General features: G+C 44.5%; 1 protein-coding gene across 1 annotated transcript; it reads left to right on the forward strand.

The window, feature by feature from the left end:
- Positions 1-333: 333 nt before the first annotated feature.
- NUP85 (nucleoporin 85) lies at positions 334-24711 on the forward strand. Its single transcript, XM_053375870.1, has 19 exons — positions 334-492; positions 3542-3635; positions 5702-5864; positions 6235-6305; positions 7168-7211; positions 8252-8321; positions 9724-9845; positions 10469-10603; positions 11866-11988; positions 13008-13139; positions 13528-13634; positions 15009-15092; positions 16753-16818; positions 18418-18569; positions 18658-18775; positions 21423-21523; positions 22741-22892; positions 23626-23712; positions 24516-24711. The coding sequence occupies exons 1-19, from the start codon at positions 460-462 to the stop codon at positions 24615-24617; spliced, it is 1956 nt and encodes a 651-aa protein (XP_053231845.1). The 5' UTR covers positions 334-459; the 3' UTR covers positions 24618-24711.
- The last annotated feature ends 114 nt before the right edge of the window (positions 24712-24825 follow it).

Here is a 24825-nt window from a genome sequence, read left to right on the forward strand (position 1 = left end):
AGGCATCGCTAATTTGGGAGAGGAGGAACCTAGAATTACGAATTTTTTGCATCAGCGGATTCCTTTCCGCGTCAGCTTTTGCATTGCTCCCGGAATGGACATGAGAGATAGCGGTGGAGAAAGAGCCCAGATTTCTCTCTTATGTTTCTCTAGCGTCAACTCTCTCTTCAGTCCTGAGGAGCAAGAGGAAGGGGGGGGGGCTTTATAAATGAAGTTCTCTCTGAAGCGCTGTTGTAAACGGAGAGGCGAGCTCCTCTATAAGTTTCCTATCTCTAGGGGTGGAAAAGAGGCGGCAAAAAAACCCCCACATATCCCTGGGCCCTCCTCCCGTACGCATGCGCGCGAGTGGCATGGCCATTGGCTGGGCTGTCCCAGGGAGACGAGGAAGCGGCTGCTCGAGGCTGGGAAAGGAGCGAGGGCAGAAGCGGATACTGGGAGTTTGTGCCTCGGCTGAGCGGCATGGAGGAGCTGGACGTGGAGCCTGCGGTCACTGTGCGTCGCTTAAGCGTGTCCCTCCCTCCCTCGCTCGGGGTGTTTGTGGGTCGCGTGGAGGGAAATGGGATCTGGGGAAGGAGGTGGGGCTGCAGGTGTCGGAACGGAAGGCTCTGATTTGGGTCCCTCCCTCTCATGGGCAAGGAACTTGAGAATTGTAGATTTGGAAGGGACCCCTGAGGGTCATCTAGACCGACCCCCTGCGATGCAGGAGTCTTTTGCCCAGCGTGGGGCTCGAACCCACGACCCTGAGATTGCTCTACCGATTGAGCTGTCTCCATTCGCCTTTGTGTTGGAATAGGCAGGTTTAATAAGTTTCCTCCTCCACCAACACCACCAACCTCCTCTGCAAAGTGACCAGAGGCAGTAACGTCGTAACAGGGCCAGTTTTATCTTGACTCTGGCCTTTCTTGCAAGGAGCTGAAGGCAGCATGCTGTGGCTCCCCCCCCCCCCAATATTAGTTTTACAGTTATAACAGCGCTGTGAGGTAGGCCTGGCTGAAGGATAGGGGCGTTGCTCAGTGAGCTTCATGGGGTGTGTGTGGAGGATGTTCATTCACATGCTTAGCCTGACCCCAACCACTCCACTTCAGAGGCTTGCTACAGTGGTACCTTGGGTTACATACACTTCAGGTTACATACACTTCAGGTTGCAGACTCCGCTAACCCAGAAATAGTACCTCAGGTTAAGAACTTTGCTTCAGGATGAGAACAGAAATCGTGCTCCGGCGGCGTGGCGGCAGCAGGAGGCCCCATTAGCTAAAGTGGTGCTTCAGGTTAAGAACAGTTTCAGGTTAAGAACAGACTTCCAGAACGAATTAAGTACTTAACCCGAGGTACCACTGTATTTACCTTACGCCCCACATCTCCATCCACTTGTTGCCAAAGAAGCATATAACAGATCCAAAGCATGAACAAACAAAATCCTGACCGGTGGCCCTGTTCCTCAAGGCTTGGCCACTGACCAAACTGTGCCTCCTTAAGCTGTGCAGATTTAAGGGCAGCTGGCAGCTGGATCCAGTTTGCTTTTTCTGGCAGGGTGCTGGGAAGCCAGCTCCCCACCTTGTACTCCTTTGGCCAGTGGATGGGATCAGGCCGGTGTACCTGGGAGGCAGGGAGTGCCAGTGGCAGAGTAGTTAGAGCAGTGGTTCTCTTAAGTTTTTTCTCTGAGCTATGCTTTCGAAATAAAAATTTGCTCATACCACACCAAATTTTTTATTGGTGGTACAATGGGGTCTCTTGTTCCAAAAACTCCCTTTATTCATTCTTCAGCTCCAACACCTAATTAAAAACAATTCTGCCGGACAGCCAGCAAACCTCTGAGTGCAGGAAATGTTTTGGTTCCATGTCTTTGCAGAGTCAAGCAAATAACCGTGTTTTTTAAAATTTTTATTTCAAAACCAAAAAAAAATTACAAACATCAAATTCAAAATCCATATTCATTTTCTGACATAAGCCTATTACATAGATTACCTAAATTAAAATATATCTAAATGCTCTAGGCTTCCTTTTGCTATATGTAAATACAACACAATTAACAAATTATATTATAAATGATGTTATAGGTTCCCATATACCCCCACTCCCCTTCACCCATTTGTGATCTCAATATTTTACTTCTTCCATCTTGTTGTGTTGTTATATCAAATAACTCTGTTTTTAGTGGTTCTGCTTTGATAAAATTCACAATGTACACAGCCTGATCTAGAACCAAGTTCAAATCAGCTACAAGGGTCTTGGTGATTAATGCCTCTGTGTAAAAAAAAACCTCAGTGATTTAATACTACATCTGGATTTTTCTGTTTGATGAGTGCCACTGTCCTGATACCGCAGTCCAAAGATGGGCTCTTGGGAGTGGTTTGGTGCAGGCATTATTATAAGAAAGAGTTAAGTTTACAGTAAGTCACCCAGCCAGGCCTCACTGCCATTACAGATGTGGAATGGACACTGCAGCAGTGAGAGCTTGCCGTGACTTGTCTGCACTCAGGCAGATGTTTATACAACCCTTATTCCCAAAGCAGCATACTCCGTTTGCCCCAAACCTCCCATCAAAGCTGGCTAGTGAGGCCACACATGGCAGCTATCCAAGGCTTCTCCCCTCTCTGGGCCTAAAGCCCAGCATCTCAAGGACTACAGATAAGCACAGCATAAAAGCAAGTCAATTAACATATATCAAAGCAAGGAAACATAAACATATATGAGCTCATTCTTGCAGCAGCTGCTGCTCATTATTTCGGCTGGTTATCTTGACTATCAAGATGGCATTTGCAGGCTTTCCAGAACATTTCACTTTGGTTCAACACAGCTACCAAGCCTCTCATATTCCCCGTCATACATGGTGCTCCATCTGAAAAAATTCCAATACAAGAATCCCATGAAATCTCATTTTCTCCTGCCACGCTAGTGTGGCGCACCACACCCTTTGAGAACCACTGGGTTCCTCAAGCTCAGGGGTCGGAGCCCAGAGCCCAGCAGGAGCGACAGCTCCCATCATCCCTGACCGTTGGCCATGTTAGCTGGGACTGATATCACATGGCAAGGCAAGGCAAGGCAAGCATGTCCAAGATCGTAGTAGGCAGTTGGGTTTGGTGTTGATTGAAGATGTAAGGGTGGGTGTGTTTTTTAATGGATAGATCTTGTGAGATGTTCTTCAGAAGAGGGTCACTCTCTTCATTCCAGCTTTTGCTGCTGTCAGTGTATATACAGTGGTACCTCAGGTTAAGAACTTAATTCGTTCCAGAGGTCCGTTCTTGACCCGAAACTGTTCTTAACCTGAGGTACCACTTTAGCTAATGGGGCCTCCTGCTGCCGCTGCGCAATTTCTGTTCTCATCTGAGGTAAAGTTCTTAACCCGAGGTAGTATTTCTGGGTTAGTGGAGTCTGTAACCTGAAGTGTCTGTAACCTGAAGCGTATGTAGCCCGAGGTACCACTGTAATTTAAGTTGCAGTTTTTTAAAAAAAAGTGTACTTCGTAACAGATGTGTTTTGATTTCAGCATTGTTACCATATTTGCCTGTCTAATTCCCTTCCTTCCTTCTGTTTCAAACAGCTGATTCCAGAAATAAATTCTGACAAGAAACAGTTATGTTTCGAGTGGGGACCTGGGGAGATGCTGGTGTGTGAAACATTGTTTGGATCAACAGGTTGGTAACCTCTGTTACTAATGTGCATGTTTTTGATGAATTAATAGTAGTGAATGTCGGAATCTCCACTCGGCCAAGCTGATAAAGCTCATCTTCTGGCCAAGTCTCCGAAATTGCCCTCCCGATGAATAATTAACGACCTCGAGCCTCTGATGAGGCTCCAAGGCGCGTTCTCATCCAGCAGAGAATCCAGCACAGGGAAGTGATGAGATTTATGGCTACATCATTATGCTTTATGTCTTACTACGCAGAGAGCAAAGAAAAATACATCCTCTCTCTTCGAAAACAGAGAGCAACTGAAACAAAGGAAACAGGAAACCAGTAAACATCACATCCGTCTCCTGCCTCCGTGAGACTTCCAGCAGCCTGGAAGGTCTCTGGAATGTAAACAGAGTCCGGTGACTCCAAGCAGCTCCTCAGTGGCAAGCAGAAACTAACAGTGAATAGGCCCACACAAGTGCAGGGATGGAAAACCTCTGGCTTAGGGATTGAATGTGGCCCTCTGGGCCTATCTGCCTGCCCCTTGGAACCATCTCCAAGCGTTTCTGCATGGCAGGAATGCACCCCTGAACTCAGTTAATGATTTCTCTTGCATGCCTGGGTGGAGACAAGAGAGGGATGTCTGAGTGTTGTAGACACTAGCAGACAGTACAAAGGTGAGGTTGTCATTTGTCGCTGCGGCTACTTTTAGTTTTGGCCCCGCTCATCACTGGTATGTGGCCCTTGGAAGATCACCCAAACGGAAATGTGGCCCTCTGACTGAAAAAGGTTCCTTCTCCATCCCTGCCTTAATTCTAGCAGAGTGTTGATGTGGAATTGCATGCGGTGGGCAGGAGCATCCCAAGACAGCAAAAGTTGGTTAGAATTAGCTAGGAAAGAGAGATTAATTAGAATAAAGGTGAGAGAGAGAACAGAAGGACACAGAAATAGAGATTTATAGTTTTAGACATTGCTGGTATTAATCTTACTGGGAATACTGGTTAAAAATCATTGTCTGGTTATTGTTTAATTTTTCAATAATTATTTATAACTACTTTGGCATTCAACTACAATCACATCTTTTTTGTCCCTCAAAGTAGACTTGCTAACTGGTCCTCCTGATGCCCACTGATGTACATCAAATATCTTGGGCCACTGAACTTTCAGCACAGGCTGTATTAATGAATTTCAGACTCAAAATGCCTGGGTACATGTACGCAACACTTAACATGGCTTAATTTAGTTCAAGGGCTAGGGAACCTTTTTCAGTCCATGGACCACATTCCCCATGGGCAAGTTGCCAAGGATGGCATCCCTGTGGCAGACAGAGCCTGAGGCACAGGTGTCTGTGGTTAGAGGCAAAATTGGGCAGAGAAGGTGTCACCTGGACTGAGAGAGGTGGCCTGGGGAAGGTCCACAGGGCCAGATAGAAAAGCCTGGAGATGTACATTTGGCCCCTGGGCCTGAGATTACCTTCCTTGGACTATATGCTTTAAGATAGGAGTGGCAAACCTATCAGTACCTAGGTGGTAGCCCATGTTGGAATCCCATGAACGTGGTTCTGAACTCTTTGTTAGATCACTGGGACAAATTGGAATGAATTAAACAGCAGCCTTGTTCAGATATTTGCAACAGTAGTTTTCAGACTGTGCTTCTAGGAAACCTGTGAGATTATCAGAAATGGCAGACAAACTTCACTACATGACATTTTGTCTGAGGCAGTGGCATGGCCCAATAATCCTGGCTTAACACCCCACAGGAAAACATCCTACACAAAGCTTCAAGGGTGTAAGATTCCCCCCCCCCAGCATATAAATCATGGCAAAAAAGATCCTAAGAATGAGGTCAGTTTAAAAATGAAACGAAACACTAGTACAATAATGTGTGTTAAAAGCATTCATGCCCTTGCCTTTACAGAGCTTGCATGGAACAGAGGGAATGTAGAACTACTTTGGAATACATATGCACCCAGATAACCTCAGCGTTTTTGTCGTGTCCCACTGTGTTGTGGGGCTGATGCACACATTATTCCCATGGTGAACTAACGGTGTTTGGCTGTATTAAAACTTCTGTGTGATTTGTTTCAGAGGGTAAAGAGAAAAGGCCTGACTGCCCCTATGTCTACGTTGTTCGCAAAGATCTAGATATATACTCTCAGACTTTGAGGAAGCTTTTCAATGAATCACATGGGATCTTTGTTGGCCTTCAGAAGGATGAGAAGGAAAAGCTTGGGAAGTCAAGGACTGCCCAGTAAGTGATCTAAAAATCTTCATGTTCTGAGATCATCCAGGTCGGGCCAGGGTGCTATAGTGATTTACTATTTGATTTGCAACAAAACCCTATGAGTGTGAGTGTGCATAGCATTGCAGCCTCAGCACATTGACCTTATTTAATCTGAATGTTTCTTCTGTAGCCACTGCTATTTTCATGAATGTTCATTCACTCGCTGTCTACCAGAGGGATGTAACACCCTAAATAATGCTGAGGGATACCAGTGAGGCAACAGAGGGTACATTTAGTTCATACTGCTTTACAAGCTCATGCATGGTGCTTGGAAAGGGTCTGTCCGTAATTTTTTTCTTTTTAACTCATTCTAATCAGACTCTTCTACTTTTGTCAGGTTGGTTCGAGTGAGCAAAAACTACCGCTCAGTCATAAGAGCCAGCATGGAAGATTCTCATCAGTTAGCTAGTAAGTTGTCCTACAGTGTTAATGTGAAATGTGGTGGACTCGAGTCCACAATATATGCATTTTTTTGTTTTGGCAAGCTGATCCAAACGTATGAATTTATTGTGTATACTTGTTTATAAATTCTGTTGATTTTATTTTAAACAGCTTTATTATGTCTTACTTGTTTTTGAGATTTGTTGATTATATTTTGAGAAACGCTATTTTACGCTATTTTGTGTAAACTACTTAGAGATTTTTATCAAGTGGTCTTTATGTAGGTTTTGTAATCTATGCTCTTCATTCAGTGAGCTACGCTACTAAGTGGTCTGTATGATATAATTTGTGAGATGATAACAATAAGAAAGTAGTCTGAATGGCTCATGAAATTGAGCTGGTCTTACAAGAAGTCAGTTTGGAAATCTTTTGAATCCCAGGCTCCACTGGGGCCCAGAAGGTTCAGGTGATGGGACCTTGGCACAGGAATTAAGAACTACAGCCTTTTGAATGTAGCTGATAAAAGTGCTAATTAACTAAGTACACTGAAGAATGTACAGTGGTACCTCTGTTTAAGAACAGTCCGGTTTAAGAACGAATCAGTTTACAAACTCTGCAAAACCAGAAATAGTGTCCCAGTTTGAGAACTTTACCTCAGTCTAAGAATGGAATTTGAACAGTGGAAGGGCAACGGCAGCGGGAGGCCTCATTAGGGAAAGCGCGCCTTGGTTTAAGAACGGACTTCCAGAACGGATTAAGTTTGTAAACTGAGGTACGACTGTACTGGTCTCTCCATACAGAATGGTAGATCTGGAGTGTAAATGTTTCTTTGGCTCAGAGAGCTAAGAAAAAGGAGAAAACCCTGACTTGTATATTTTTCTTTTGTTAGTTTCAACACAGGACCCAGCACTCCACATGCAACACAGCACTGAGGTAACCTAAATATTTTTTTTGGTCACATTTGAGAATAACTTTTTTGCTAGCATCCGCCACAGAGCTTTGCAGCACTGCTAATTTCTATTCAATTAGTTTTTTGGATTCTGTCAGAATCCCAACTGCTCTTGTTGCTTAATTGTCTTGGAAATGCAGGCCTACCTTGGAAGAGTTGTGGGTTCAGTTCCACACCACTGCAATAAAGCACTGACAGAAATTTTCCAGAAAGAACAAGTGCCGTGATAACTTATTGTTATCTAGCACTGTCAGCAACTGCAACCTGCCATAAACTCAGTTCTAAGCTGTATTCTTATTTATTAAATTTCTGTCCCTCCTTTCATCTGAACGTCACAGAGCGGTTAGCAATATATTTAAAGTATTGCGATATATTCTGTAAAGTGGAGTTCATCTAGTTGTGCACAGGATATTACTCACTGTAGTTTGATCTTTGTATTTAAAAAAATAAAAGGAAATATTTAGTGCCTGTGGAAGCAGCCAGATACTAATAAACCATGGCAAAATCTTCTGAAGTGATATCCTATGCTACCAAAAATGCTTGCTGTTCTTGGTGGCCAGCCACGCAAATTTGTTCTCACCACTGAGATTGCCTCTTAAGAGGCGTAGGGTCTTGTGTAACACAATGCTGAGTTTCAAAGGTACTCAAGACAGCAGAGGAGCAAGCACAAACCTCTGGATGAACCACTTCCCCACCTCCAGGAAAAAGAGGGAGGAAGGGATGCTTCAGATTCATGCCTACAAGGTGAACTTTAAGAACTGGTGTAGTATGTGCTCAATCATTTGTGCCAACCAGCACCCTGGCTGCTGCATTCAGCACTGGTTGCAGCGTCCAAACTCTCTCCAAGGGCAGCCCCACGTAGAGTGCATTGCAGCAGCCTAGCCTTGAGGTTGCCAGAACATGGATCCCTGAAGCCAAGCTGCCTCTGCTCAAGAAAAGCTGTAGCTAACATATTCATGTGAAGTTGACTCCAAGCTCAACACGTTAGGTGTGTCATCTTTAAATTGGCGTCTGTTTTCCTCAGGTGTCCACTTTGTCTGCGATGGAGTTGATCTGGAATCTTTGTGAAATCATGTTCATCGAAGCAGCACCAGGTGAAAATTGGACTAAAATGAAGTCAAAATGGCATGTTTTTTGTGTTGGAAGTCTCTGCAGGTTGCTTTTTTAAAAAAAACAAGAGATACAGTGGTACCTTGGTTTTCGAACGTAATCCGTTCTGAAAGACTGTTTCAGTTCCGAAACGTTCAAAAAACCGAAAACACAGTACAGAAGCCTCAAAATGGAAAACTCAAAATGGAAAACTCAATATGGAAGCTGCATTTCAAGTTTGACTTCTGAGGCATCTTCAAAAACCGAAGTACTTCAGGGTTTTCGGTGTTTGAAAACTGAAACGTTCATCAATGGAGATGTTCGAAAACCGAGGTACCACTGTACAAGAAGAAGAAGAAGAGTTTGGATTTGATATCCCGCTTTATAACTACCTGAAGGAGTCTCAAAGCGGCTAACATTATCCTTTTCCCTTCCTCCCCAACAACAAACGCTCTGAGGTGAGTGGGGCTGAGAGACTTCAGAGAAGTGTGACTAGCCCAAGGTCACCCAGCAGCTGCATGTGGAGGAGCGGAGACCTGAACCCGGTTCTCCAGATTATGAGTCCACCGCTCTTAACCACTACACCACACTGGCTCTCATGGGAATGTCCTCAAAGTTATCTCCTTCACTGCCCCCTTATGTGCCCAGAGATGTCACAGAGTGAAGGAGAAGCCTTGCCTTCAGAGCAGTGGCTGGTGCTTCAAGGATTGGCACTCTTCAGGCAAGAAGGGGGGCAATCTAGATGGGATAGATTGGATGGAGGCACTTCTAAGGCCTCGTCCAACTCCAGCCTTGTTTCAGAGCTTTCTGTAGTGCTGCAACCAACGGCCCACTGTCAGAACAGTGCCAGCATATGCCATGGACCACGTATTGGGGGTGGAGGGACGAATTTGAGGTGAAACTTCCCATGACATGTATGCCCAGTGAGTTAATTCACATGTGAGCTCATTACGGTAAACCTGGACAATCTTCTGTGTAGGAAATGGGTTTTTGTTTGAAGTTGCCCACAGAGCACCAGCAAGTAAGTAAGAGTGACATTCTCCAATAACATTAGCTAAGGCAGAGCAGACAGCATTTATTCTCATCTGGTTAAAGTAGGTTAAAGGAGAAGAGAGTAAAAGCATGTGAGTTTATGCACCCTTTTCGGAAGCATAGTCCCTTAAGCTCAAATATTTTTGTTTGGACTTGATATTCCGCCTTTCACTCCCCTTAAGGAGTCTCAAAGCGGCTAACAATCTCCTTTCCCTTCCCTGCAACAAACACTCTGTGATGTGAGTGAAGCTGAGAGACTTCAGAGAAGTGTGACTAGCCCAAGGTCACCCAGCAGCTGCATGTGGAGGAGCGGGGACACAAACCCGCTTCACCAGATTACGAGTCCACTGCTCTTAACAAATATCTTTTTTGCAGCTGGTTCTCTCCTGCGTCACCTCCTTGACTGGGTTCGTCTTCATGTGTGTGATGTGGACAACATGCTTTGCGATGTTCTGAGGAGCGAAAGCCCTGCAAAACACAAAAACTTCTGGGATGCGGTGAGTGAGGAATTTTCTTAGCCAGAAAGCGTTTGCTTCACTTCCCCCAGCCCCCAGAAAGAAACCTAGTTCGAACCAAAATTAAAGGGCAACTAGGAACGATTTCTATGAAATGTGCGATATCTTTTTAGTTTAAATCAAACAGAATCATCATGAGGAAGGAAGACAGTTACATGTTAAGCATCTGTCAATGTAAGTTGGAAGTGCTATGTACCAATAATATTTTTTTGAGCTGATGTTTCAAGACCTTTCCCCAGCAAGATATGCACAAGGGATTTTAGTGCAAGGCAGTAGTTTGTAGCTCTGTGATTGCGATAGATCACTCTGGGTGCAGAGTGAAGCTGGAGGTATCGATGCCGATGTTCTATCTAGCAACAGACGCACGGTCAGGTCTGCATAATGGCAGCATGTTTTTTTTGTGGTAGGAAGAGGAATAGTCCTTTACATTCGTGCTACTTCATGGCTTGGTCGATTGGACTAGTCTCTTCTTTAGGATGCTTTTCATAAGCTGCTGTATGTGCCACTGCAGCTGCATGCATATCGATTTAGTATGTTAGTATTAACATGTTGGTGCTTTCTTGGGTTCAACTCAGTTGCAAAAACCTTGCTTTTTGCTTTTGCAGTTAACTATCTTGGTGCTGCAAGGTCGGATGGACGAAGCTCGGCAATTGCTTTCTAAGGAAGCCAACACCAATCCCACTTCAGTGGGCATGTGCAAAATTTTGGATGAGTTGATGAAGAAGATGCCTGTTCTTTGTGTATGTAAGATGTTCTTCTCACGCGCAGTGCGGTTTGTTAATTCCGTCACTTGGTGAATCGTCCGAAACCGGTTTGGTGGTTCAGATCGCGATACCAGTTTCAGACATTTTGTGTTGGCAATACATTGCAGTGGTCAGGGAGCCACGATGTCTTCCCAGCTCAAATTGCATGCTGATGGCAAAGGTGCAGGCAGGCAGAAGGAGCCTGAGAAGGTTCTTGGGCTCCATCTTCCTGTGCCTTTGAGGAAGTGAGGAAGCCAACCCCCCAAGGTGGGGAGGAAGAAGCAGCCGAGATACATTCCAGACATCGTAGTATATCAGCATATTGCACTATTTAGCTGCTGATATATCACAACGTTGAAAACCAAATATTGCCCAGCCCTACCTGCCACTCTTCCTCAGAAGAGCCCGGGGTGACGTGTGCAAAACATGCAAACAAAATACAACGCAACAGCTGTCTGCTGAAAAAAATAATTGTAACAGATTAATTAAAACAAATGCGTGCACTGCTTATTAGGAGCACACCTCTTGCTTATGGAATTGAGAAGGGCTGGCAATGTTCTGCTTGGCCGGTGTTAGCAGCTCATGCGTGTGCCTGTTTTTTGATTATATGAAGCTGCTTTCTTTTGAGTCAGACGATTGGTTCCTACAGCTCAGCACTGTGAGGGAGCTTTGGCAGGAAATCTCCAAGTTCTCCGAACGAGTTTTTTCCAGCCACGTTACCTGAGATCCTTGGCAATGCTCAAGGTTGAAACGGGGACTTTCTGCAGCTGACAAGGATTAGGTCATTCTTTTTCATACTGCTTTCATTGTTGTAGGAAATAGGTTTATTTTGTCTCTGTGAAATAGTCGTGTAACCTTTGGTGCACTTTCAAGAAGAGAGTTGCTTCTGGGTTTCTGATATGGGCTTATGTATTTCCAGACATTGGATGCAGAAGTGGCAAGGGGAGGGGGGAGTGCAGTACATATTTGAAAGGAAGTTCTATTAACGTGAATGAAATTGATTAGGTAAATGTGGACAGAGGTGCTTGTCAGAGGAGCGTTATCCTGTTGTTGTTCTCCATCCCAAGAAAGAAGGTTAATGATACAGTGCTTGTTTTGGCGTTCCAACATGTGTGCCCCATTTCATTGGATAAAACAAAATTTCAAAAAACTTTCTGTTCATGTAGAGTTGTTTGAAAGCACTGTAAATTATAGTGTAAGAGAGATCTAACACTAGGAAAGTAGGAAACCAAATTGCATGTTTGTGTCTTCCTTACCAGCCTAGCAACACCCAGACTTTGACGGAGATGGAGCTGAAATGGCAGCATTGGCATGAGGCATGCGAACGGTTCCTAAAGGATGGGACATTTGCTTCTAATCCGCACATAGAAACCCTCTGCAAGGTGGGTAAGATTGAAGAATGAAATATTAAGGTTGACCCCATTATTGAGTTTAAAGCAGTTTGGGGTATAGGTTCTGCAATTGCATTGAAGACATTTGGAGCTTGAATCGTTTGGCTGTATTCTTTTCTGTCATATGGTGATCTTGGGCGAGTCACCAATACATCAATATCTTGATTTCACTCGTTTGTATGAGTCATAAACCCAACAAATGGGCTAGGACAAAGTGTTTGTGCGTGCGTTGGGTCCCTGTTCTGGAGCCAGGAGGAATGACAGACTCTCAGAAGTGGTCTATAAAACCGTAACAGTTCTTACTAAGGCTGAACATCCTTACTGAGGATGATTCAACATCATGCATATTCTCGGGTGTAACAATTTGGGGCTGCTTATTAAGCGGCGCTCTCTGCTGAAAGGTTGCATTGCTAGTACAGCTAACACTCTGCTGCTGCACCCAGAAAAGGCTACCTACCTAGTTTTGAAACATCAGAAACACCTGTAACTGAAGGGGGAAAGCTAGGAGAGCTTGCTCATGCCCTTTCTGGCACAACTGCCTTATAGAGTTAGCTCAGTTGGATCTGTTAACAATCCCCCAGACTGGAAGGAATACTGGGGTGCCCAAGGAAATACTAGATCCCAGGTTCTTGAGACAAGATGACCTGTGTTTTCCAGCCAGATACATCACTTTCTCTTCCTTAACACACCCAGTCTTATATTTCTGTAACATGAGCCCTAGCAGTCTAGGCTTGTTGGCTATTACCAGAATCCCTAAGCTTGACAAATACTCATTCCAGACCCCAACAGCCCATGAAGCTTTATTCAGAAGATAAGGAGGAGGAGGCAGGAAATTGACGAAGCAGGTTAAAAATAAACAGGAGCTCTGTGGGTCAGATCTAACCATGCTGCGCGAAGAACTTAAAAACGGGTTTCTCAGTCTACTCACCTGTAACAGAACATAGTTGATCAAATGCAGATGGTGGATGATGGGAGGGAGCACTGAAGTGGTTTGTTTTTTCTTCGTCAAGATCTTGGTGGGAGATGAGAGCGCCATTTTAGAGAAGAAAGACCTAATGACTAATTGGTACCATTTTCTGGTAACCCGGCTGTTGTACTGCCACCCTACTGTGAAGCATGTGGAACTCCATCTCTACGCACAGGTAACTCGGGGGGGGGGATCACTTTTAGAGTAGAGAGGGCCACAACCTTTGGGCCACCCAAATGGAAAAGCGGCTGGCAGTCCTGTCCTTTTGCTCCACCCACGGTTTGCCATGCCTTCTGGCTCATGACGGTGGGAGGAGGAAGTGTTGGGACTGTAGGTCCACGATGCTCAAGTACACTGGGTATATCCCAGACAGAGCCATCTGCGCTTCCTGCCACCGACACTCATGAGAAGCTTAAGTAGCAAATTTTTGAAAACCACCACACTTGGTACCAAATCCTACCTGATCAAAAGAGGGCCTTCATTTCATAATTGTGCTTGCCTTGACCTGGGAAAGTGAGCATCCTCGGTCTTGAGTAAACCCTACCCCTTTCTGTATTCTGCAGTCGAGCATGGACCTGTTCCTGGGAGCAGAAAGCAGCCCTGAGCCTTTAGACATCATCTTGCTGGCAGCCTTTGAATTAGATATCCACCAAGTGATTAAAGAATGCAGGTGAGTATTGCCATTCTTGTCTGAGAGCTTCACAGTCCGGTATTGAAAGGCTAAGCAGTTGGCTCCTTACCTCTCTCGCCCTGACCTAGCCACTGTGATCCACGCGACGGTCACCTCCAGACTGGATTATTGTAACTCGCTCTACGTGGGGCTGCCCTTGAGACTGACCCAGAAACTCCAGCGGGTGCAGAATGCTGCAGCGAAACTCCTTACGGGGTCCTCGCTGCAAGATCACATTCACCCGGTGCTATACCAGCTTCACTGGCTCCCGGTGGAGTACAGGATCAGGTTTAAGGTGCTGGTTTTAACCTTTAAAGCCCTATACAGCCTAGGACCCTCGTACCTACGGGACCACCTCTCCTGGTATGTCCCACAGAGGAACTTACGGTCTTCAAACAAAAACATCTTGGAGGTCCCAGGCCACAGAGAGGTTAGGCTGGCCTTAACCAGAGCCAGGGCTTTTTCGGCTGTGGCTCCGATCTGGTGGAACACTCTGTCACAAGAGACTAGGGCCCTGCGGGACTTGACATCTTTCCGCAGGGCCTGCAAGATGGAGCTGTTCCACCAGACCTTTGGCCAAGGCACAGCCTGACCCCCTCCTTTGGCAATTCTTCACAGAACTCTAGCCCAATGGTTGCCATTAATTTGATTTGAATTAATTTTAGAATGAAATGATTTTAGAATGTTGTATTATTTGATTGTTGTTAGCTGCCCTGAGCCCGGCTTCGGCTGGGGAGGGCGGGATATAAATAAAAAATTATTTATTGTTGTTGTTGTTATCATTATCCCAAGTATTCTAAGGCCCAAATGAATTCTTGCAGAGTAAGTTACCGCATCCAGGCCGGAGCTTGAGGCTTTTCATCGGGGGTTCAAAATCTGTTTCTTGCGCTGCCGCTCGATCCCGTCCTTCCTGCCCCTTACCTTTCGCTGAGGCGGGGAGAACAGGAGAGCCTGCAAATCTGCCTGCCAAAGCTCTGCACCCAGAATTCCCTTTGGGGCTTCTTTTGGGGCGTGCAGCGCTCTTGTGCTCTCCCCAGGACCCTATCAACTATTGAGCCTTTCCCGGAGGTTAAGGCTCTCTCTCCATTGCCATTAGCGGCCTCCCCGGAAGTCCATATCCCAAGTATTCTAAGGCCCAAATGGATTCTTGCAAACATCGTGGTGGGTGCATAAACGGGAATGAAAATGAAGAGCTGGTGGAGCTAAGAGCTTTGTGGCAAAAGCATGCACAGAGAAAATGAGTTTCTCTTAGGTGCGATAACGTTTGGTAAATTGGGCTGGGGGAAACGTGTCAATTTTCAGAGAGCAAAGAAATAGTTTTGTGTGTTCAATTATCATTTTGCCTTCCCTCCCTTTCACTCCTTGTATATACAGCATTGCCCTGAGCAACTGGTGGTTTGTAGCCCATCTGACAGACCTGCTGGATCACTGCAATCTCCTCCAGTCACACAACCTTTAGTGAGTTACCCTTCCTTGGTGTTTTTGCGTTTTATCTGTCAGTGGTCAGGCCATCCCTGTGAGTGTGGTGTTTGAGAGATCCCTTGGCAATCTTGTGGCAACCAGCAGTTCAAAGGCAAACATGTTTATTACCTGTCAGATAATAACTAAGATGATTCTTAATCTCTTTGCTTTACTTTTAAAAACAGCTTAGTTTTAAGTTTCCTTTTTTATGGTAATGTTTGGCATTTATTTAGCATTTTAAAAGTGCTTCATCTAAATTACAATTTTATTAATCGTTTTATATATCTGGGACTGAGACTGAGAGTACACAAGGTTGCCTAAAACAGTTTAATGAACTGGAGACACTTCACTCTACTAGCTCTTACTGACAAAATGAATCTAAAGTGCTTATTCTTTTGGAACTGTCAGCAGTGCTGTGACATATATGACAGAATATCGCAGGGCAAATCCATCTGCCTTTGTTATACTCCCTAAGGGATGGTTAAGCTCTTAAACTCTCACTAGAATCTTGTTCGAATAAAAATATTTTTTTTGTGGGGTGGAGGTTGTTGTTACATCCTGTCCAACAACTGCTGAGGTCTTTTCGCAACCAATTGCTTTGATCATAGTGCCTAGCAGTTCATGTTATTAGTCAAGAACGAAGGATTTTGAATGTGGACTATACTTCTACATACGCATTCATCTTGGAAGGTTACAAAAGTCACAGATGCAGACTTTAAATTTGTTCATTTTCCCTTCCTGAAAGCAGTGATGGAGAGAAGTGTAACTTGGTCTTTAGACTGAAATGTAGTCAACCTTCTGTTTCTTCCCTTCCCAATGATGGCAGAAACCTTTATGATGGACCCTTTGTCACTTTAATTCTGAGTGATTTTGGTGTTCTCTAGGAGGGAGAAAATCACTCAGAATTAAAGTGACAAAGGGTCCATCATAAAGGTTTCTGCCATTTTCTCTTTTCTCAGCTAAGTGATGTAAGTCAGTCATCATTGGGAAGGGGAGCAACAGAGGATGGAGAAGGGGATGCGGGTGGCACTGTGGGTTAAACCACAGAGCCTAGGACTTGCCGATCAGAAGGTCGGCGGTTCGAATCCCCGCAACGGGGTGAGCTCCTGTTGCTTGGTCCCTGCTCCTGCCAACCTAGCAGTTCAAAAGCACGTCAAAGTGCAAGTAGATAAATAGGTACCACTCCAGCGGGAAGGTAAACGGCGTTTCCGTGCGCTGCTCTGGTTTGCCAGAAGCGGCTTAGTCATGCTGGCCACATGACCTGGAAGCTGTACGCCTGCTCCCTCGGCCAATAAAGCGAGATGAGCGCCGCAACCCCAGAGTCGGTCACGACTAGACCTAATGGTCAGGGGTCCCTTTACCTTTTACCTTAGAAGGGAGAAAGTAACAACAGAAGCTGTTTCTTGATAATGGTTAGGGTTAGCTCAGTGGTTGCCACTAATTAGTGATTATGTCCGCCGTTTCATTCTTGTTTCACTATTTGTAGAATATGAAACATATGTGAACTACTCTTAACGGTGCAGAAGTGATGTTGACACAGAAGGAGACTGGGATTTTAATAACTTTGACAACAAAAGGACTAGCCGGAGCAGCCCTAAATTCAGTAGAAGTGATTACGTGGAAATGGGAATTTTTAAATAATGTGTTCTTCTTTTAGTTTTGGTTCCAATATGCGTGAATACCTCCTGCTGGAATATGCTTCTGGACTCTTCTCTCATCATAGGTAGCAATTTTGTTTATTTATTTTTTTTAAAAAATGTTATAGTATTGTGAAGCAGGAGGAGAGATTCTGTTCTGAAGAAAAAGAATAGTAAGACTCTGAAACATGAGGAAGGGTTGGTTATGCTGTATTAAACTCATGACAGTCGTTTAAGCCATTTGATGATAAATGCTACTCTACCTCTCTTCTTACAAATTTAAAATACAGTACTGTATGTTGTTACTGGTATATTATTTTACAGAGGCAGAAAATGGCCCATTAGATCATCACTCTCTTAAAGAACAGAGGCCAGGGTAGTATTTAGAATAGCAGTTACCATCAAATGGCTTCTAGAGAAGAGTAAAAGCCGATTTAAACCCAAAGCTAACTTAACGTAAGGTTCCCCTGCTGCATTATCACCAAGTGCCCTGTAATTTTTAATATACATGCATTCATGTTAGCTTGAGCACCAAAATGTTTCACTTGCAAATTTTTACTTTCCAGAAGCTTGCAGGTCTTGTTGCATTTCAGACTGGTGAGAACTCTAAATGTTCCTCGCATAAGGGATTCCAATGTAGAGTAGAGGAGCAATCCAGACTAAAATCCGAATTCTTTTTGTGTATGCTCAAGGCATTTCTCAATTTGCATCTATTGAAGCCGAGCATATGGGAGCCTGACTGCAGTTGCTCTTCAGCTTGAGTGATTGATTGATAAGCCTAATTGGTCAAAGACTTGGGAGTCAGGCTTCTAAACATAATATATCTGCTTCAATTAAAGTTAATTGTGGCTAACAATGCAATCTGAACCATGTCTACTCAGAAGTGTCCTTATCGAATTCAGTGGTGCTTATACCTAGCTAGGTAAATAAGGTTAGGATTGCAGCCTTAAGTCCCACTGAAATAAACACTACAAAGTAATCTTGACTAGTTTAAGTTCTATACATCAATTGTAATTTGTTTTAACTGATATTAACTAATGTTTTTAAATGGTTACAAATATTTTTTTAAAAAAATATAAATGATTGTAACTGGTCCTTGCTCTTTGTGGTAAAGCCCGGGTAAGATTTCTAATCCATAATAAAATAGTAATTTCTTTAGTGGGACATGGTACAAGTAACTATATCTGGATATTAACTTTATATTTCAAGATTTAAACAGTTTTCATTGACTTCAGATTTCACTGAGTATTTTAAGGAATGTGAGGCTTTTCATGTTCACAACTTGCGTAACCCACAAAGGCCAGAATTTTTAAAGTTCAATTTCTCATTCTTTTTATCAGAAGTATCACTGCATGGACTAAGGACGATGATCTAGGGGAGGAAGTGCACATGAAAAGTGTTGAGCGTACTTTTTTCTTTTCAGAGGCTGCTCCCACAGAATTCCACGCCGCCATTTTAGCTTTTCATTTTGAAAAGCTCCCACTTCAGTTTGCCCTGTGAGCTTGGTAGGGTCTGTGAGGGCAGCTTCTGCAAAAGGAAAAGCTGGAAAGAGTTTGTGCGCAGAATGCGTGAAGACAAGCCTTTGGCTCGTGGTCTGTGTGTCGTGAAATGGCTTCTAGTAAGTTATTTTGTGAGAACTGCCTTCTGAAAAGAACTGTTCAGTCACTCACATTTCTCCTTTGTAGCTTGTGGCAGCTTGCAGTAGACTATTTTGACCATTGTCCAGAATTTGGCAGAGCGTACTTGGAGCATCATATTGAACGGATTCCTCTGGACACAGAGCATAAGGCCCTCAAAATACTGAGGATCTGTGAGCAGAGAATGATGACCGAGCAAGGTACCTTTCTTCATATATAAATGTATGTATATTTTTAATCTGTTCATATAAACACCATTTACTGAATGCATCTCTTTCCCCTCCCAAGTCCGTAGCATCTGTAAGATCATGGCTATGAAAGCCGTCCGGAACAATCGCCTCGGCTCTGCCCTGTCCTGGAGCATCAGAGCAAAGGATGCTGCCTTTGCTACCCTCATATCAGACAGGTAAGTCTTGGGGAGAGCCATTTTGTCCAGCAGCAGTAACAGCAGACTATTGGAAGACCAACGCTTTTGTTCAGAATTGGCTTTTGCACCTGCATGTTAGAGGTGGGTTGGGCAGGGTCCCTTACACAAAAGAGGGGTAAGCTGCAGAGCACATAACAAAAGGTAAAATGGGAGCTCACCCTGTCGCGGGGATTCAAACCACCGACCTTCTGATCGGCAAGTCCTAGGCTCTGTGGTTTAACCCACAGCGCCACCCGCGTCCCATTAACAAAAGGTATTGCAGCATTAATGTGCACATAGCCCTTCAGCAGCCATTGCACACAAGAGCAGAGTGGGACGGGAGTGGCACTATGGTCTAAACCATTGAACCTCTTGGGCTTGCCGATCGGAAGGTTGGCGGTTCAAAGCCCTGCAACCCACCTGCAACGGGGTGAGCTCCTGTTGCTCTGTCCCAGCTCCTGCCAACCTAGCAGTTTGAAAGCACCCCAGTGCAAGTAGGTAAATAGGTACTGCTGTGACGGGAAGGTAAATGGCATTTCCATGCGCTCTGGTTTCCGTCACGGTGTTCTGCTGCACCAGAAGCAGTTTAGTCATGCCGGCCACATGACCCGGAAAGCTGTCTGTGGACCAATGCTGGCTCCCTCGGCCTGAAAGCGAGATGAGCGCCGCAACCCCATAGTCACCTTTGACTGGACTTAACTGTCCAGGGGTCCTTTGCCTTTCTTCTTCTTCTTTTACACAAGAGCAACTGGGTGAGGAACTCTGAGCTTCATTTCTGGAATATTGCTGTTAACCCAGAACAGGATAACAGTGTCCATACTGTGTTGCTTCTCCTTCCAGTGGAAGTCATATGCTCCAGTGTGTAACTTTGGAGAGAGTGACTGCACACAGAAAGGGGTCCTGGTCTTGCTAGGCTGTGACATACCTGCAAGGCAAGAAACCTCCACTTCCAAGCTGTGACCTGCATATGCTAATGACCAAGCAGCAATCAGCATTCAAATACTACACCCAGGGGGTTAAACTGGCTCTTTAAAAAAAGGGGGGAAGTATACTGGTACCTCTGGTTGCGAACGGGATCCATTCCGGAGGCCCGTTCGCAACATTAAGGAACGCAACCCTCAGCAGCGCGTCTGCGCATGCACGAGCAGCGAAACTTGGAAGTAACCCTTTCCGGTACTTCTGGGTCGCCACAGGACGCAACCTGAAAAAACGTAACATGAAGCAAACGTAACATGAGGTATGACTGTAGCTTGAGGCTCGAATTCCTCTGAAACTGAGAGACACAAAGTACTGCACTCAGGGCAAATCCAAGTTCCCATTTGCAAGCCCTCACTTTGAGGGGAAATGCTTTTGTCTCAATCCGACCCGCGGATGGTCCAGGAATCGCGTGTTTTTACATGAGTAGAATGTGTCCTTTTGTTTAAAATGCACCTCTGGGTTGTTTGTGGGGCCTGCCTGGTGTTTTTACATGAGTAGAATGTGTGCTTTTATGTAAAATGCATCTCTGGGTTATTTGTGAGGCATAGGAATTAGTTCATTCCCCCCCCCTTCAAAATATAGTCCGGCCCCCCACAAGGTCTGAGGGACAGTGGACCGGCCCCCTGCTGAAAATGTTTGCTGATCCCTGGTTAAGCAAATCGGAAAAGCTTTTAAAGATCATTTGCTGCTCCTACCTGAGGGGGTTTGGTCGGGTAAAAAGACAAAACTATAGTCATCTCATAGCTTATTATACCAGGGGTAGGAAACGTAAGGCCCATGGGCCGGATCGTTTAACTGGCCCACAAGCTGCCCCCGAACCGAGCCGCCCACTTGGTGAGTCTCCGCGTGCTGCGCTAAACCAGCACAGCGCGGGGACTCGCTTCCACAGCGCCAGAAATCGCATCTGTGCAGACGCTGGAAATCGTGTCTGCGCCGAGGCCGGAAATTACAGCAATCTGGCCCACAGAGGGATCTCTACTGGAGTGAACTGGCCCAGGCAAGGTAAACCCCTGGTTTATACCATACCTGAGGGTTGGTTTCTGGAATTTCGTTCCACTACTTCATCTTTAATAACAAATAAGCTCTCATAGGGCAATTTTGGGAAGGGTGCTTTCTTGGCCAGTGATTTCCAAATTGCTACAACTGGTACGCCAGGAGAAAAAGAAAAAAGGAAGCATCCAGCCCTGGCTCTGCCTCTCTTTCTAATCAGCCTCTGTTGAGATGGATAATTCTGCCTTGGCTGTACAGCAGGTATGACTGGCTCATTTCAAAATTGCTCAGAGGCAGCAGAATTAGCTGCCCTTAGAGGACGCTCTGTCTGTAAAGTTTCTCCATTCAGTGTTGAAAACAATGACTCCTGAAGAAACATGGGGTGGAGGGAGGGTTCCTTTGAAGGCAGGCCTTTGCACGCACTCTAAAAAATGAAGCTAATTTGAAGAGTTAAGAATGAAGTGTGCCTCTCAGTTCAATTCAGGGGAATACATGTGACTTGATTATTAAAAGTTTAGGAAGCACTGTTCTCAATTCCAGGCGGCAATTCCATTCACAATGGCAGATTTTGAATCTATAGAATACTTGTTTGTAAGAGGATGGCATGTTGAAGTAACAATATGTACACATTGATGGTTCGGAGTGGTAATAATCTTCCCACCTATTCCGTCCCCTCTAGATTTCTGAAGGAGTACTGTGAAAGAGGCTCTTTTTCAGACTTGGATCTTATTGACAACTTGGGACCATCCATGCTGCTTAGTGATCGGCTGACATTTCTTGGTGAGAGCTACTTCTTACAGCCTCTTTTAAAAAGTAACGGTATGGTGCGCTGGGCGATGACACCACCACTTGAGGAAAATGGACTGAAATTCATTTTGAAGTGCATACGTGAAGCAGTGCAAATTCCACATCTCGGAACAACCATGAAACCACTTGTTATAGCCTTGCTTAGCTGGAGGACATAACAGTAGTCTTATCATGAGTAACTAGACAGACTTTCTAAGACGTTTTCCTTTTACGTCACAAAGGGCATATTTGTTTTTTTAAAAACCACAGGAAACAAATGCTTCCAGATGTGGTAACACTAATGTTGCTGGCTTGTATCTCAGACAACCACAGGAACAGATCCTTCCTCTGTGGGCCTTGCATCAGTGTGATGGCGAATTGAATTGAGGTTTTCTTATTGATAATCCAGTGGAGGTTTCAAGGATTCCAGGGAACTAATAATAAAATAGGACAACGTGGCAATATGTAACTACTGATTTCTTTTTTTAAACAGAAATAGTTAGAGGGAATGTGACACAGCCTAATCATTTTACCAGCCTGAAGGCACTTTGAAACTAGATAAATTAATCTTGCAAATGCCCTGAGTACAGAAGTGCAGCCATATAATGCTGAAGTTGGCATCAGGGTGAAATTGAAAACAGAAACCGTCTTTAGCTTCTGAGTTTCTGCCTGTGTTTTCATGTTCTTATTTAGCTTCTCTAAAACTTTAAGGTCTTAATAAGATTTTTTTGCTTACTAAATGAAAGGGGATATTTTCAGGGCTTTGAAAGCTGGTCCAGTTTGCATCAATAGCTGCAAATACTTTTTTAAGACTCCCTGAGATGTAGTGATTGTTTTCGCTCTTTCTCAGCCATTGCCATCCTGGTGACTTCCAGATGTTTTGACTGGCAGGGTTGATGGGAGTTGTAGCCCAAAATATCTGGAGGGCACCAGATGTTGGCAAAGCCTGCTCTGCATTATGGAAACAGTTCAGTAGCAATTGATCATGAGTTGTTCCATTGACATGAATGGGGCTTAATTAATTTTAGTAGTTGTTGGTTGCAACTGCCTCCTTTACTGGATTGCCACCAGAAATTTCAGCTTCCCTAAATGACCAAGATGCTAGGTGGTCATAATGCAGTTTTAATGGATCAGTCTTAAGAAATGGCTTTGCAAGCTGACGGTGTGGTATCCTGAAAAAGTGACTGGGCTGAATTAATGTTTGGATACAGGGAAGTACCGGGAATTTCATCGGATGTATGGCGAGAAGCGATTCTGTGCAGCGGCTAAGCTGCTGTTGACATTGATGACAGCTCGTATTGCTCCTTGCTCCTTCTGGATGACCTTACTGACTGATGCACTTCCGCTCCTGGAGCAGAAAGAGGCAAGTGTGATATTTCCGAACAGTAGAAATACCTGCCAGTGGTGGTGATGGTCTAAGGAATGTCCCCACTTTCCTGGGTAAACTAATCACTTGACAGGGAAGCATGAGACCCTGTGCTCCCACCCCAAAGAGCTTTCAGCAAAAGCCCAGAGAGCTCCAGAGCTGTATGGTTGTGAAGATTCACAGTGGCAGCAGATAGGCAGCCAAGTGCACTCTGTGTAATTGCTAAAACTCCATCTAGTGTTCGCAGGGGAGATGGATGTGTGACCTTCCTCTTTGATCATCTGCTTCTTCAAAGAAACAGACTCATTACTGAAAGAGCTTTAGCGTTCCTGCAGATGGGTTCAGTTAACCTTGATACTAAGCTGTAAGTCATGAAGTTTCCCCTGAGGTTCACTCTGCCCATTTCTCAAGGGCTTGTATTTCAGCAAGCTGGTTAACTCTGAATCCTTTTCAGTTGGACAAAAATGGAAATGGTGCTCTACAGAAATCAGTTGGCCTTGGTCCACAGCACCCAACCATCAATTTGCAACACTTTTCCTAAAAGCCACAACCAGGTTGAGGAAACCAAAGTGTAGATATTCAGCTTTTTAATCTCATTGGTCACTGAGATTACAGCTTTCACATTTAGATGCATGACCTGCCACACATCAGCGGCTCAAAAGTCCGCCTCCAGTAAATAAATGCTGGAAGAAATTGCAGTTGTATGAAGGTAACTACTGTTTTCCTCCAGGTGATATTCTCTGCGGAACAGACATACGAACTGATGAAATGCTTGGAAGATGTGATGGCAGCAGAATCGAAAAACCAGAAGCTCCAGGTAATCTTGTCCCAGACCTTGGCTTCATATCATGGTTTGTTTGGAGGGAAGCTAATCGGTCTCTGATTCATAAGATAACACTAAGCCTTGGACCTTGGTTTTTTGCTTCTTGGAGAAAGAATAAAGCAGGAGTCACCTGCATGTTCACAAACTATTAACTATGTTCCACCATGATGTGTGGATGCAGCCTCATCCTTTTCCTTGAGCCCTTGAAGAAGTGCAGAGGGCTCCGAAAAATGACCGGAGTTTTCTCTCACGTGGTGTAGCTTGAGAAAAGGCCGAAACAGCAGAGGAAACATCTACTGATCCCCGCAGCCTAAGAGTGTGTTATGAAAAGAAGTTTTGGTCTCAAGGTAGAAAAATGGAAGAATTCATAGCAAGTTACATGATATATGGCTATTTCTAGCAGGTTGGAACTTAGCCATTTTAGAACAAGAGAAAGAAACCGAGGCACTTGGTTCCATGCAATCCTATTTTCTGTGACTGTAGTCATAGCCCCTTGAAAGATGCTTCCACGTGTTGAATGCAAACTAACAGGAAGCGCTTTCTTTCCCAACAGCCATAAAATAAGCTGGCAGAAGAATGCTTAGTAATGTGTAAATTGCAGCTCACATACAAAATATCAGTTTAAATGACAGTAGATTAGCATATTTCAGGGATGGGGAACCTCTGGCCTATTTTGGTCCACCAGGAAAGCCACACACATCTGCCTTACATATGACATGAAGTGTGGGGCAGATAAAGGCAGGGCTAATTAAATGCTGTCCAATTTGGTGAACTCCTAAGATTCTTTGTGTTTCCAGGAGGATGATGCTGAGACCATGAAGGTGGAAATGCTGAGAATTGGTCTAGCACGAAACCTTGCACGGGCCATTGTCAAAGAAGGCACATTGGAAGAATCGTGAGATCACTTTATTGGAGCAGCTCACAAACTTTGCGTCAATTACTTACTGTACATATCATGGCTGTTTTTTCTAGGAATAAATGTCATCTTTTGCACTTTTCTTTTTAAAATTGCCTTTTGTAACATAAAACAGTAGAAGAGGAAATTCCTTTCTCCAGTGAATTCAATGGAAATTGAGCTTTCTGCTCTCCTAGACTTCAATAACTTAA

This window comes from Podarcis raffonei, chromosome 2, assembly GCF_027172205.1.
Source record: "Podarcis raffonei isolate rPodRaf1 chromosome 2, rPodRaf1.pri, whole genome shotgun sequence".
NCBI lineage: Eukaryota > Metazoa > Chordata > Lepidosauria > Squamata > Lacertidae > Podarcis > Podarcis raffonei.